We start from the raw sequence: 14,229 nt of genomic DNA on the forward strand, positions 1-14,229 counted from the left end.
GCAGCTGTCTGTGCTTGTGTGGCATGACAGGGCAAGTCCAAATAGGTGACTCATTATTTCTGAATTTCTACAGAACCTGAGAATCTATGAATTAGTACACTGATACTCTACTTCTATTCTTTTACAGTTTTGAAGAAATCTATAAGTTTCAGCGACAAATTCTTAGAGTGAAAGATCGTGATGAGTTTCCTATGATTCTAGTTGGTAATAAAGCAGATCTGGACCACCAAAGACAGGTAATTCATTTGCTATTAGTTACTGCTCACTTTCTAGAAGAAAGTTTACAGTTTTCCTCCCCAAAATAGAGTGGGAACAAGAAACAAATGAAAAAAAAAAAAAAATCGTATCATGCTAATTCCAATGCAAGAAACACAACTACACTCAGTTTCTATACTTGAAGAATCTTAGAAGCATGATGGCATTCCACATACAGCACATGTTCTGGCTGACTCAGTGGGGTTATGTTGAGACCAAATCTATTCACATCTACTTGAGAGTTTTCTGTCATGACTTGATTACTCAGGCACGAACGTGTCTAATTACTCTGTTCTGTTACTCACCATAGCACGCTGTGCCAAGCAGAGTGCATTCCAGCACTAGCTCTAACGATCCTGAGACTTCAGTGCTGTTGCTTTTACCGTTCACTGCTGTTGTGTATAAATGAGTAGCCGTTCACTGTTTTCTATTTGGCCACTCATCTTCTGCATAAGTGACTTAAAGCTTTAAAAGTTGGAAGTACAGCAACACAATTACTGTCGTGTTTATGTACCTTAAAGTTTTGAAACTAGTAGATGTCAACCTCACCTCTAGTTGTAAGAGAGCTTAAAAGATTTGTTTTAGAATGATTTGAAGAAGATTTAAATTTGTTTTCCCTGTTTACTCTTGATTTTTCATGAAACAAATTGATTTGAGCTGAAATGAAAACAATCTTACTACATCAGCAGGAAAGGAACAGGCATCAAACTTGTTTTCTTCTTCAGCAACTTATTTCAGAAGTTTACTATTTTCTCCTGAGACAGTAAGATGACCCTTAAAGCTTGGTAGCAAACACGATTGATTTTTATCTGAGAGTAAACTAAATATTACTAAAATTGCTATAGTTATTTTAAGAGTTTCACAAGGAAAACATAGCTTTAAACAACAAGATATTCTCAGATTTGTGTCCCAGGACATGACTTAAGTTTCTGTCCACAAGTGCTTACATAGGTTTTGTTCTTTGCTAAATAAAATCTTTTCTCTGTCAAAAAACAGTGGCTGGAACAAGAAGAAATTAGGTTCAGAACAAATAATGTTAAAGAGTTTAGTGGGTTAGTATGTTGTTGTTGAAGGAGTTTCTTGAATACAACATAAAACCTTCAGTACAAAAAAGTCCCTGTTGAGTATGCTTCCTTGATTGTCACAGCCTCTTTACCCCAGAACCTGTGTAGAAAGATCACAATAAAATTAAAACCTATGCAGAAAGATACTGTCTTGAAAGAAGTTTTCACAGAAGTAGCTCACAAAGTCATCAGAAGTAACTTTGTGTGCTCGCACGTGCACAGAACTATCAGCCTACCCCTGAGACAGAAGTGAAACTCTTTCACTCTTCAGTTACCATCGTGCCCCCATCAAAATTCCCGAATATAGCCTTGCAGGTCCTGGAACACAATGTACTTTATCTCATGCACAAATGTTGGCATGGAAATCATGTAGGTGAAACTGAACTGTTCTGCAAACTAATTGCTGAAGGACAAACGTCCAGATGCTTTGGGAGGGAAGTAACATCATTGCTGTCACCCGAGTTCTCAGAGGATACCTGCAAATGTAGTTTGTAATCCTGTAGGTCCATTTCTAGAAACAGTTCTGAACTTTGGTCTCTGTCCTCCACCCTCCTAATGTTATGACACTGCATCTGTTTCTCCCTTAAAGGTAGAAAGGGGTGCCTGCCACCTCTTCTCCTGCTAGTCCCTCTGCACCTGATTCCTAGCTGATTTTTCAGATGATGGTGGGCTGGTACATGTTTGAGCTCAAAGTAGCTGTTTTCAAATTGCTTAACTTCACAGTTTTGCTGCTTATATCTGAACACAAATAAGAGCATATGTCCCCAAAAGGTCCTTTTGCTTTTTATGGCTATATTAATTGCCTTAATTGATAAGGTGCTGAGGAGCATAACTTTTGGTACTATTACTCACAGTTTACATGCAAATTGGTGGATTTGTGACTTCCATCATAACTTGGGGCTTAGACAGCTGTAACTGAAAAAGCACTTCCAGGATTACTGAAACAGCTACTTGTGTGTTCTTAACTCTTCCCTGCCCCTTCCCCTGCACATGGTGTGTTTCAGTTGGCCTTAAGTCAGTCTGAAGGAATTGTTTGGGGATGCTGAGCTGACATAATCAGTCCCCAGAAGGGAGAGGCTTAGCTCCCCCTTGATTTTTACATTCCTGCTCTTTCCTTTGCTGGCCCTAGCTCTCACTTGAAGCACTTTCTGAGTTGAATCATCTCTCTAGATGGGGAGGATAACAGATGAGCTGGAATGGCTTTCTGGGACCTGTGTGAGTTAAATCAGCTTGCAGAAAGATTTGAGTGCCAGTGCTCAAAGCATGAGAAGGCGTGGGACTGTGGCTGGGAGCAGAGCAGGGAGGAGTTGGGGTGGGGGGAAGAAAGTGAGACCTCGCCTTTTGGCAGCAGCAAGCAGTTAGATGTTATCAGCTGGATGTGAAAAGCAGCCAGAGTCTCCACTTCATCGGTGGAGTTGTTTCTGCTCCGTCACGCGAACTCTCGGTGCAGGCACCCAGCGAGTTGGACCAGCTTGCTTATCTGGCTGAAAACTAGTCCTACCACCGTGCCTCTCCACGTATGGAAAAACTTCAGCCCGACAAGCAAGGTCATCCTGCTCTGGCTACAGGTTTGCTGCACGGGCAGCTGCGACGGGAGGTCTGGGGGCAAAGGTGAGAGTACTCCTTCCCCTTGGTTAGGAGTGCTGGGGTGAGTGGGAAGTGTGGGGTGTCCCCAGGCTCTAACTTGTAGGCAAAATGTGAGAAGTGCTAGTTCTCTTCATTTTTTGCATTTCCAGTCTGCTGGTGTGTCAGGCCTCACTTTGGTTACACCGAAAACCTCATCAGCCAGGCTAGAGTGTCACACTGCACTCCTTTTGCTTATCTGGCAGTTCTACAAGAAGTCAACTTAGTTTCCTAACTTGTTTAATTACAAATGTACGTTTTTGAGCCTCAGGATTTAAGTAGCATTTTTAGAAATTCAGGAAGCTGGGTGTGAGTTTTTAGAGCAAAACTACTTGTACTAGACATCTGCCACCTCTTTCTGAAAGGCAGGAGGCAAACTAGTGAAATAATAGAGAACACATGCTACCTCTGAGAGCATAAAACTCAGTTAATTTAGTGTGTGTTTTGATCGGCAAATGATACTGAATAGAATTAACACACAAATCTTCCTGGAGCCTAAAAGAGTTAAACATGTACGAAAGTTTTGGATATCTCAAGGGTCTGACCCCACCTTTATGCAAGTAACCGTGTTTTGCAGTTGAACACAGTAGAGAGTACTATCATTGTGATACCATAAATTTGGAAGCAAATTATGCATAACTAATAATCTTTGTGTGGTGGCAAATGTTTCTCAAGAAAAAAATGAACTGAGTTGTACAGCAGAAGTGCACAGATGATAGTATGATCTTGATGGTGTTGGGGCATTCCAAAGGTGTAGTCTAAAATAGTGGTGGCTGTAATATACTATTGGTCAGCTCACAGGTGTTTTTGGAAGAAGAGTGGTGAAAGGAAGTTTGAAACAGTAACGTGCTAGGTAATAATTGTATAGCTGAATGAAGTTTAGCAGACTTCTTGTAACTTTGTATCCTTTGTGGTATGGGAGGCAAAGTCCTCAATATCCACAGGTTAGGTTGACAAAGAAAAATGAGTTATTAGAGGATGAGCAAGTGTTAGTCTTTAGAATGTCCTTGTATGATAAGGAATAAAGTTACCAGTGTTTCCAGCTTCCCCAGTCACAGATTGGTGACTGTGAAACCAAACCAAAATTAAAGCACCATCTCTCATTGCTCTTTCCTTAAAATAAATGCTGTGTAGCAGTCTTTCTCTTAAATGGGTTAATTCCGTACAACTCAACACTGGATGTTTTTACAGTAAGACAATTCAGTAGAGCACCAGATGTTTTAGTAATAACCACTACTGATGGAGGAGTAGACTTGTCAGTGCAGGATATGTATGACTTTTTGTAGATAACTGCTAGCTTAAACTGGGTCAAGTCTGATCATTCCCCAGATGGCAGGGTTTCAAGGAAAATCCAAGTTGCAACAGGAGAGTGCTTGGGTTTTATTAAATGCTAGTTTTTGCTTTTGCATCATGATTGAACTAATACAATGACCTAGTGCTAAGATCATCTGTGCTGCTAGATACCTTTAAAGCAAGGTTTTAAAGAGAGGTCCAAGTGACTTCAGTTTATGCATAGATAGATGATGAGCAAAGCTGATGATCCCAGGCAAGCAGCCTCCGGCTTTGACCTTGATCGGCATCAGCCTAGATGCTAGCAAACAAGCAGTTAATATGTTGGTTTTGCAGACTCACTGCTTCACAAATAACTTGGCCTGAGATGGCTTATTCCAGGGGGTGGATGGGTACAGGGACCTCGGTGGTGGCCTACCCAAATTCATTAACATTTCCTTTTGGCCTTTCTCTTAACTATTGTGACCTGGTATGAAAGTGTGACAATAGCTTCTTGAGGTAGTAGATTTTTATGGCCATATATAGTGATGCCTCTGTTCTCACAGATGCATTGTACCTTCAGGTCTTCCCATGGCTTGCCTGACTTTGAGCTTTACAGATAACTAGCAATCAGGCATCTGATGCAGTATTCAAACACAGCAAGTCGGTCTGTTTGAATATGTGTCAGTGCTTCATAACCACAGTTTGTGTGCACCGAAGTGACCTTTTATATGGGAATGCGGACAAAATAGAATTAGTGGACAGTGAACTACCCCTTCAGAAAAGCATTGTGGTAGCCCACTGTAAGCATGAACAAGCGGCACTTTTGGGTGGGCTGGTGAGGCAGAAAATCAGGATGACAGATGCAGTCTTCAGGAGTGATGGAGCTCTCGGTAGGAATGGGCAATGTTTCTGTGCAGGGAGCACTGTAGGGTGACCACAAGGAGGTAGAAATGGATTCCTCTCAAACCTGAGGAAATTGTTACCTGCTGATGCAGGTACAATGTGGCCCTTGGTCTTGCGTAAGTGTCCAGGCAAAATACAGATGCAGTGTTAGGTTAGGCAGCCTCGTAGAGTTGCTTTAGGTGGAGGAAAAAACAGAAACTTCAGAAATGAATATATTTCTGATGGTTCTCAGCTACAGTAGTGAAGAGGGAGGACCACGTGAGATATGTTCACAGGATTCTTGCACAGATACTCAAAGGGAAACTCTTTCAGTAAGAAGACTGTTAACTTAGGGAGCTGGGGAATAAGCTTTTCCATGTTTGACTTGCTCACTTGCATCTTCTGTAATGGTGTTTAATTAGAGAAACTTTTACCAAATATCTGAACAGCGTGAATGAATGATACCTAAAAACAAACAGTAAAATATCCTGTAATAAAGGATAAGCATTGTGATTCCCATTTGTATTCAGCCTTAAGCTTACCAAAACTTAAGAGACTTTGACTGCAGAACCAACACACACACATGTATACACACAGTTACTACCAGAAAATCTGTGGTTCTCTTTACTTCTGTCAAAATAAAATACAGTGTTCTTTGAAGAAAAAGAATTTAGTTTTTATTTTGCTGGTGACACTTAAGCTCTCCCATCACACATACTGAAAAGCCTGTCATGACACAGGGTTGTCGTACGTGAGAAGGGAAAATAAAAAGATGTAAATTCATATCTTTTTTTTTTTTTTTCAAGTATTTCTATGTTTGTACTTACTACATTTCTCTCAGCTTTGAAAATGGAACTGGTATGTTCTGGCCTCTAATTTACAGCTTGGGCACTGCAAATGCTTCTGTAGTGTGCCCAAAACCAAATATTTTTTTTTTAAACTGACTTTGAGGTCACTAAAGTTGATCACAAGCTACTTGACAATATACTTGTAAGATAGACAAAAAGATTATTTTGGAATTAAGCAATCACAGATATTCTAGTAAATACAATAAGGACTTTAATGTTGCCTCTAATAATGCAGAATATTGTGGAAGTGTAGCTTGACTTTATTGCAGTATTTGTTTGACTTGTACCTCTAATGTGCTTTAGATAACAGTAATGAAGAAAGTAGTAACCACATATGTTTAAAGACCGGGTTCAGTTTCTCTTCAGGACTATACGTTCTTTCCCAATTATTTATTTTTATTAGACTTTAGCCTCTCACTTCCTGGGGCTACAGTAGACTATGGTGGGATGAAGAAAAGTAAAGGGGTTTGGTTTTGCAAAAACTGCCATATCCATACTTTAACTTACTTTTGTCTGGTGAAGGAGGCAGAGGTGCATAGAAGGTTCTGGAAGCCCTGATGCAAATTTTGGGGGATTCTGCAATGTCATTGATGTGCCAGAAAACAGCTACAAATGTTTCTCCAAGTGCAGCCTTCATAAGCTTTGGAATAAGGATATTTCAACATCTGGGGCTAGAGAGGAAGGTGGAAGTGGATTTGTTAGCTAGTGGAGCAAGAATCTTGAATATCATTCAGTTTTCAGGCTGCAGTGGAGGATTGAAGGATCTCAGTCGTTCTCACTTTGTGCCCTGCAGTTAAAAGTGCAGCTCCAGTAGTTGATCTTGGGGTTGGGTTGGTTTTGAGGGTGGTTTTTGGCTTCAGCTGATGGTAATAACACTGAAATAAATGTAGAGTTTCCATGAGTGTTTGAGATCACCAGATACATCCTGAGTTAGTACAGCTAACGGCACAAGGTGCTGGGGTTCCTTGTAGAGCTTCATGAGGGTTTAGTGGGAGCAGCCCTCAATTCAGCAGTAAATGTATGAATATAAAATACACTGGGGGTGCTAAGGACAGAGGAATCAAAAGCGTTGAGATGCTGTGCACGAAGGCGCTCAAACCGTATGTGTAGCTGTTAGGAAAGTATTTTGCAAGCTAAAAAGTACTTCTGTATCTTGTGCTGTGGTGAACGCTGCCAATGATGCTTCTCTATTCCCATCTATTTCCATTTCTGTGTAGCTGCTTAATCTAAGTGAATATCTGAGTGCCTCTTCAAAACTAAATGAAAAATAAACACTCATACTTTTTTGTTCTCATCATATCAGTCCTCTACATGCTGGTTTAACGTTTTTCTGTGAAAGCAGTGTAATCTTTGACATTTCTTCCACTAGCCATTGTCTTGGCAAAATCTGTTGTACTTCCTCTTATCGCTGGAAGCTGCCCTTTCCTCCCTGGCCCTGTGGGTGACCTTCCCGTTGAAGCCTTGCATGCCTTGCACTGCTCAGGGTGGCCTTCTGTTGTCTGACCTTGCTGCTTTCTACTTTATCCAAAAATATGCAGTGATCTCCTTTGGTTTTGCCCTGTGACTGACTTACTCCTTCCTGTAATGGTCCACTAGCTTCCTGCCTTCTGCTTCGTGACTTCAAATTTTATGCCATCTCTTTATGATGCTCATTATTTCTTCTTCATCTCCCTTTCCTCTGTCTGAAGGAGTCAAGAGGTAGACAGGCTTTCTTTAATGTCTCTGGATAGCCTGCGGGCTTCATGGATTCTTAGATCTCTTGTAATTTAAGCTATGTTTAAAACTGGCTATATTAATATTTTGCTGTGTCATAAACAGATTTTTTTAATTACTTTTATAAAGATTCAGAAGCTAAACATCAGTTCTTGTTTTAAAACTAGTAATCTGATTTTTTTTTTTCTCTAGATTTAGCTGGGACAGGGAGAAGGTGAATTTAGCAATAGTATTCACAGTTCTGTTAGAAATCCATCAGAGGCTGACTGAAGCACTTGCTTTGAGGAGGGAGGAGTGAGGGACTCTTGTATGCCTGTGAAGGAAAACTTGGTCTTGTTATGCAGAACTGAAGTGAAGAGGAGGCAGCTGCAGTGAGGGAAATTCCTTGGAGGATCAGTCTTTGTCTACTGCAGAAACTTTTTTTAAAAAAGTCTTCACTTGCATTTGAAAAGATGCATTATGTGGGTTTGTTTCCCAGTCATATTATGTGGACAGTGTGGAAACTCTTCTGTGGCCAAATAAGCATTATTGTTTGAGGGAAATAGATCCTTAACATGTATACGCAGTGTCTACTGATACGAACATGCCTGCAGAAGCCTTGAACTTAATGATTGGTGTCTGTTACAGGTGACGCAAGAGGAAGGTCAGCAGCTAGCACGGCAACTTAAAGTAACATACATGGAAGCCTCAGCAAAAATCAGATTGAACGTAGACCAAGCTTTTCATGAACTTGTCAGAGTTATAAGGTATGATAACTTGAGACCAGGTAATTAATGTCCCTACATTAATGGATAGCTACAGCAAACGTATTGAAATGTAGTAGGAAATCACTAAGAAAATTCTGCCTGCTGTTACCTGTAAACTTTGACCAATGTTCTCCATTATAAAATATTCCTGTGTATTAGAAAAAATGTTTACATGAATGTAGTATGTATTTGAAAGAATTTCTTCACCTTAATGTCTCAGATTTTATTGATCACCCAGTAAGTACACCTGATAGACTAAATCTGAAATTGGCCTTCTGTAAAAAATGGTTTCTTTAAAAAAAAAAAAAAAAAGGCAAACCCAAACCCCCTTTATCACTCACTTAATCAGTAGAGTGTCAAAACTCAGTCCATCCTCTACAGAAGTGTAAAAACTGTAACTTTAAATACAGTATTTACTTTTATTTAACCAAAAATGATTCTATGAATTTAATTTGAAATACCTATTTCCAGGAAATTTCAAGAACAAGAGTGCCCTCCTTCACCAGAGCCAACACGGAAAGAAAAAGACAAGAAAGGCTGCCATTGTGTTATTTTCTGAGAATCCCAAGAACCAAGCTATCAGCTGCCAGATTTTTTTTTTTTTTTCTTTCCATCATTTTACATCACTTCTGGTATTGGTCTAGCCTTATATGTGCATGTCCTAAAAGTGGTCACCAGAATAGCCTTAGTCCAAGAAGCTGGCAGAATAGTTCTTGAAGAAGACTCAGTCATTCTGGGGCAGACTTCAAAACAAAACACTAAGGCTGCTTCTTTAATACCACAGTTCCTTCCTTCTCTCCCTTAAGAGCTTGCACCTTGTGGAGTTTTATTCGCAAAGGAGATGAAACAAAACCGTGTAGGACAAGGTGTTGAAGTTGTGCTTAAGTTGTCTCTTGTGAATTAATTTATTTTTACTTCTGACATTTCATTAGCTATTACAAAGACCTATATTGAAGTATAGAGAATACTTTTAAAAAAAGGGGTGGATTGGCGCTTTGCCCTCAGTTAAATTAGACTTGAGTATTCAGCTAGCCTTAAGAAACCTACACTGAATTTCATTGTCAGCAAAAATTTTCATCTGTCATTTATGCTGCAGTTTTATTTCAGTGGCCAAAACAGTCTACTGTATTTATTTTATGAATCCAGAACAGCTACAGGATGATTACTACTACTATTAGGATATGGCCAAATACCTGAGCTCATTCTGGATTGAGGCATTTCAGCTTATTAAGAAATTTCACATCATTTGTTTGGAAACAAATTGTGTCTTCCTTTGTATTTCTGGGTAAGGGATTAAGGAAAACTAAAATTGTAGCTGTTTTTGTTTCATGTGATATAAAAATGAATTTGATCTTTCCATTGTCAGAGATGATTAAATGTTTTTGCTATATACTTTTATACATTATTTTCTTATCAAACTAGTTAACAAGTATTTTTATATGTTTGTAAGCAAATATGCTTTCACAGCATAACTTGTGTATATGTAAAGATGAGTATTTAATTCTCACAGTTCACTTTTAACTGACAAAATGTGGGATTTGCCAAACTGTGGTAAACTTCTCCTTACTCTTCCGGTTATACCCAAGAATGGCCAATTATGTGCCAGCCCAGCACACCCATAGAGTAAAATCTAGTGTTGTGTTTTAATGAATTTCAGTATCCCTTACTAAAGACTGACCATTATGTGAATTATTAAACTGTAAGACTTTTAACTGATTGTTTAGTTAAACTGTGGATGGTTGTTTAATTTTGAGTTCTGTGGATTGTGTTTAAACAATTCAAGAGTATGGTCCCTGATATTGAAATACTGAGTGGTATTGCACAGTTGTCACCTTACTGAATGTGTCCAACAGTTCTTTGAAACTTGATTATTAAGCAAACCCTTGTATAACTTCAGGTGCTAGAATTAAAGATGATCTAACCATTATTGGGGGGTAAGCACATTGCCTCTTTCTGACTCTCTTCCAAAACCTGAATTTTTGGGGGGTGGGGGGAAGAAGGTGGTGGTGGGATCTAGTTAGGAGATAGATATGCATGTCTGCATGACCCTTCTTCAAGCTTGGAAGTAAAGAAAAGCCATGATAGATGATAAGTGCTGATGTTTGTTTTGGCTCGAAGTATGTAGTTGGTGGTCAATCAACAATTCTTGTGTTTTCAGGCTATGCTCACTGTCAGGTGCTCTGCCATAAATCTGTAAAAGTCTCTGCTGAGAAAACAGTGCTTAAATGAGTTCCAGTTACCTTTACAGCAGCAAAGCATTAAACCTAGAAGTAACACTAGTGCCATGCATAGTAAGGTTTTTTTAATGTAATTTAGATTAGGTTGTGTAATACTGTTTTGAGATAGTGGCTAGCTTCCCCCCTCCACTCCCCTTTAAATAAAGTTCAGTTGATTAAAGGCTATTTATGAATAATGCATAGAAGGTTCAAACAAGAAGATACAGTGGAAGTACATTTGGGAGATGGATTATGTTTTTCAAGTCAAATGTAAGAAATTACAGCCTGTAGCAAACACCATGTGTTTTCTCAAGTATTTAAAGCTCTCTGGAGTTAAGTCATTAAATGTGTAGCATTAGAATGAGTTAACACACATGCTGTGATTTGTTGTCTTGAGACTGAATTTGTGAGGTGCAAATATCTTTTATCAGTTTTTTTCCTTTTTTTAATCTTTCACTCATATTGGTTTTAAAATAGTAGACTTATATAGGTAGGTCTTTTAATATGGAGCTCTATGTAATTTGTAGAGAAGGTGGAGAGCACCACACCCTTGCTTTGTCTCATAGAGAAAGCAGAATAGCTTTGAGGTGGTTGATGCTGAACAACCTATTCCTATCTGCTAAGCCACACTGCAACAATGGTAAACTTTATAAACAAGTTAAACAGAAGTGGGGACACCAGCTGCTGCTATGGAAGTCTGCTCTAAGTTTATTAACTAAGTATATTCTTGTGCATCTGTTTTTGAGGCTTCTACTGGAGAGAATGTGCAGGGAAATCTTCATGTAATGTTATGGTCTCTTTTTGAGGCTGGTTTGTATATGGCACTTTAAGGAGCTGTTAAACGTAGGCATTTTGATCCTACTCTTTAGACTTTAAGTATTTAGAAAAGTAATACGTTTTTTTGGCCAGTAATGGTGATCTAGGCGGTTGTGAGTTCGAAAGAGCTTAAGGTATTTAAATGATTTGCTTTAATTTTTGTACCTGAAGGTAATGGTGAAAATGATGCTTCTGTCCCTTGTGTGGAGCTTGCAAAGTACAATAGGGACCTCGTCAGTCTTCTCAAAAGTAGTAGTCCACATCTGTATGCCTTGGATTGTTTGTGAGTTTGCAACATTGCCACCTTTACTGTAGGATAGCAGTTTAGCTGACAACCTGAGAGTGAGTTTCTTATGACTTTACCTGGCAGAAGAAAGGCTTAAAGATTTGTCGCTTCTGTTTGTAGTTACATCAGTTCAAGGCCACATCCATAAATCATTTACATTCACAGTTCAGGAATTTGGGGTACTTAAAATGTATCCACAAATGACATCCTGCTCCTCCTAGAGCACAGAGGAGGTTCTGGATCTTTGTCTCAAAGCACAAAATGACTTGTCTCTTTCTGGAATCTCACGCTACTGAGCCTGCTGCTCCACTGGATGAGGAGGATTGACCTGCTCCTAGGCAAAAGTATTTTTATGCAATTGATGAAGTTTTATGGGTGGTCCAGAATCAGGGAAGAATTACTTCCATGTAAGTATACAGTAGCTCCTTATGCCTGCTCTGGTATTGGCTTTCTCTGACCTAGCAACTCTGTATCAGTACTCAGTGCCAACTAACATAGACAGGTAAAGAGGAGAATTTCCAGAAGTATTACATCACCTCCTCTAAAATCTGCCCTCTTTTTTGACATGGCCTGTTCAGGGGCAGTAGAGCCACTGATACTGATGATAATTATAAAATGACCTTGATTGTGCAGAAAAGAGATAAATAAAAAGTAGGACTGGTTGCTTAGTCTGTTGCTAGCTTGTTGCATTGGGCATCTGCCTGAGCTGTGTGTCTGCAACCGGTCAGCCTATCTGCTGCAGGTTAAAACTAACCTAGTGTGGGAGAACTGCAGAGCTGTGTAGGCATGTGAGTTGGATGATCTTCCTGTCAAAGTTGTTTTCCTTTAATTTTTCTAATAATATTAAGTGAGCAGTGTGTGGGACACGCTGTACGATGCACCCTGGCAGTGCCCTCCCTCTTCCTGCGGAAGAAGGAAGGCTCCTCCGCCACCTCCTCCTTACACTGACTAGTGCTGTGGGCCCTCTGGAAGTGCTCGCTGTTGAGACTGTCAGGCAAGAGGCGATCAGATAAATGCCCTAAGTGAGCCTGGCTGGCCCAGTGTAGGAGCATGTAATGAGATGAGCTGTTGTAAAAGGGTTAATAAAGCAAAATATATTTGGAAGGAGTTAACACCCACCAATGCCAAGGAAAACTGACTTTATGCATGGCCTTGTGGTTAGTCGTCATTGATAAAGTTCAAGTCTGGATTCAAAGAAAAATATTAGCTAATGCTCCACTGACGTCGGTTTGTGACAAGATTTCATGTGTGGAGTAGCTGTAGCCACCGTTGACTGGCCTTGCCACGTAATCTTGTTACAAAGCTTTAATGAGCTTATTCCAAATGGAAGATTACTGAAGCTGGTAACCACAAGCCAAGCGCTGCCACAAGTTATCTGCACTTATTATTTAGAAGTTTATTGCCTGGAAAAGCTCAGGAATCTGCTAAACAGGGAAGGCTTTGTTCACTTGACTCAGGCATAGATTTTGGAAGTTGATTACCCTCATGTGCCAAACCCGTGATAAAAGAAACACGCAAACTGAATTTAGAAAAACGCTGATGCTGGGAATGCGGTGGCATGGTGGGGTTTCCCGTGTTACTCGGCTGTCGTGCTGCAGGGCAGCAGTATTTGCCAAAACCTGAAGGCTTAAGTTTAAGATGGGCTCTTCCTCAGAGCATCTCGAATGGTAAATGCAGTGCTTACCACTTCGTAAATATGGCTTTTTCTGCCATCCTTACCTAGTTCTGTTGGAAAGCTAAGTTAAAATTGGAGACTTGGAGCAGGTTCTGGGTTTTAAGTGGGGGTAAGCAAAAGTATGTTCAAGGTCTTAATCCCTGTGTTGTGTGGCACGTGTTGTAAAGCCATAAAACTTGTGAATGTTCTTGGTATTCAGATATTCTTATGGAGCTCTGACCACAGGAACATTTGGTTGAAAGGAATCAGTTTTTGTTCTTAAAACTTTGTGGCTTTCTAGGCCACTTCCTTGATCTTTCTAGGCTTTTGTTGAGGCTATGTGCAGAACAGTAGGAAATGGGGAAAAATCACCGAGGAGTGATAACGAAGGGAAGAAGAAAGAAAATAGCCTTGGTGCTTTCCTATGTTGTAGCCTGAGTGCATGCAACAGATTGGGTGCAGGAATGAGGATGGGTAGGACTGTCTTAGTAGCCTTTAGCTGGGAGGCTAAAGAGCTTTAAATGAGAAGCAGCAGATGTGGAAAAGGCAATGGATTAAACTACAAGGAGACCGTAATACGCAGGAGCAACATTGCGAATGTGTGCTATGCTTGCTTTCTGTAGGTGTGCTACTAGATTTTAAGACTGTAGTTATTTTGGAGAGTTTGAGAGATTTTTGTGGATTAAATCTAAAGTGCAGGTGATGTCCCACACAAAAGCTGAATTGGATTAAGGCATGTAATGTAATTAGTAATGTTCCTGAGCCAGCCAGCAAGTAATACATAGAACTAAATGCATCATCTTGCTGCTGGAAAGCAAATACTGGTCTGTTCAGCTACTTTTTAAACTGCATCC

At 39.9% G+C, this 14,229-nt stretch overlaps 1 protein-coding gene across 2 annotated transcripts in view; it reads left to right on the top strand.

Moving 5' to 3' along the window:
• RRAS2 (RAS related 2) overlaps positions 1 to 10,330 on the top strand; it is a 45,702-nt gene extending 35,372 nt beyond the window's left edge. For both annotated transcript variants that reach the window (XM_052811368.1, XM_052811367.1), the window contains exons 4-6: positions 128 to 236; positions 8,285 to 8,403; positions 8,875 to 10,330. In XM_052811368.1, the coding sequence (XP_052667328.1) occupies positions 128 to 236; positions 8,285 to 8,403; positions 8,875 to 8,962 (316 nt within the window). In that variant the 3' untranslated portion in view covers positions 8,963 to 10,330. The remainder of the gene's footprint in view (positions 1 to 127; positions 237 to 8,284; positions 8,404 to 8,874) is intronic.
• Positions 10,331 to 14,229: the final 3,899 nt, after the last annotated feature.

Source organism: Harpia harpyja, chromosome 16 (genome assembly GCF_026419915.1).
Source record: "Harpia harpyja isolate bHarHar1 chromosome 16, bHarHar1 primary haplotype, whole genome shotgun sequence".
Lineage (NCBI taxonomy): Eukaryota > Metazoa > Chordata > Aves > Accipitriformes > Accipitridae > Harpia > Harpia harpyja.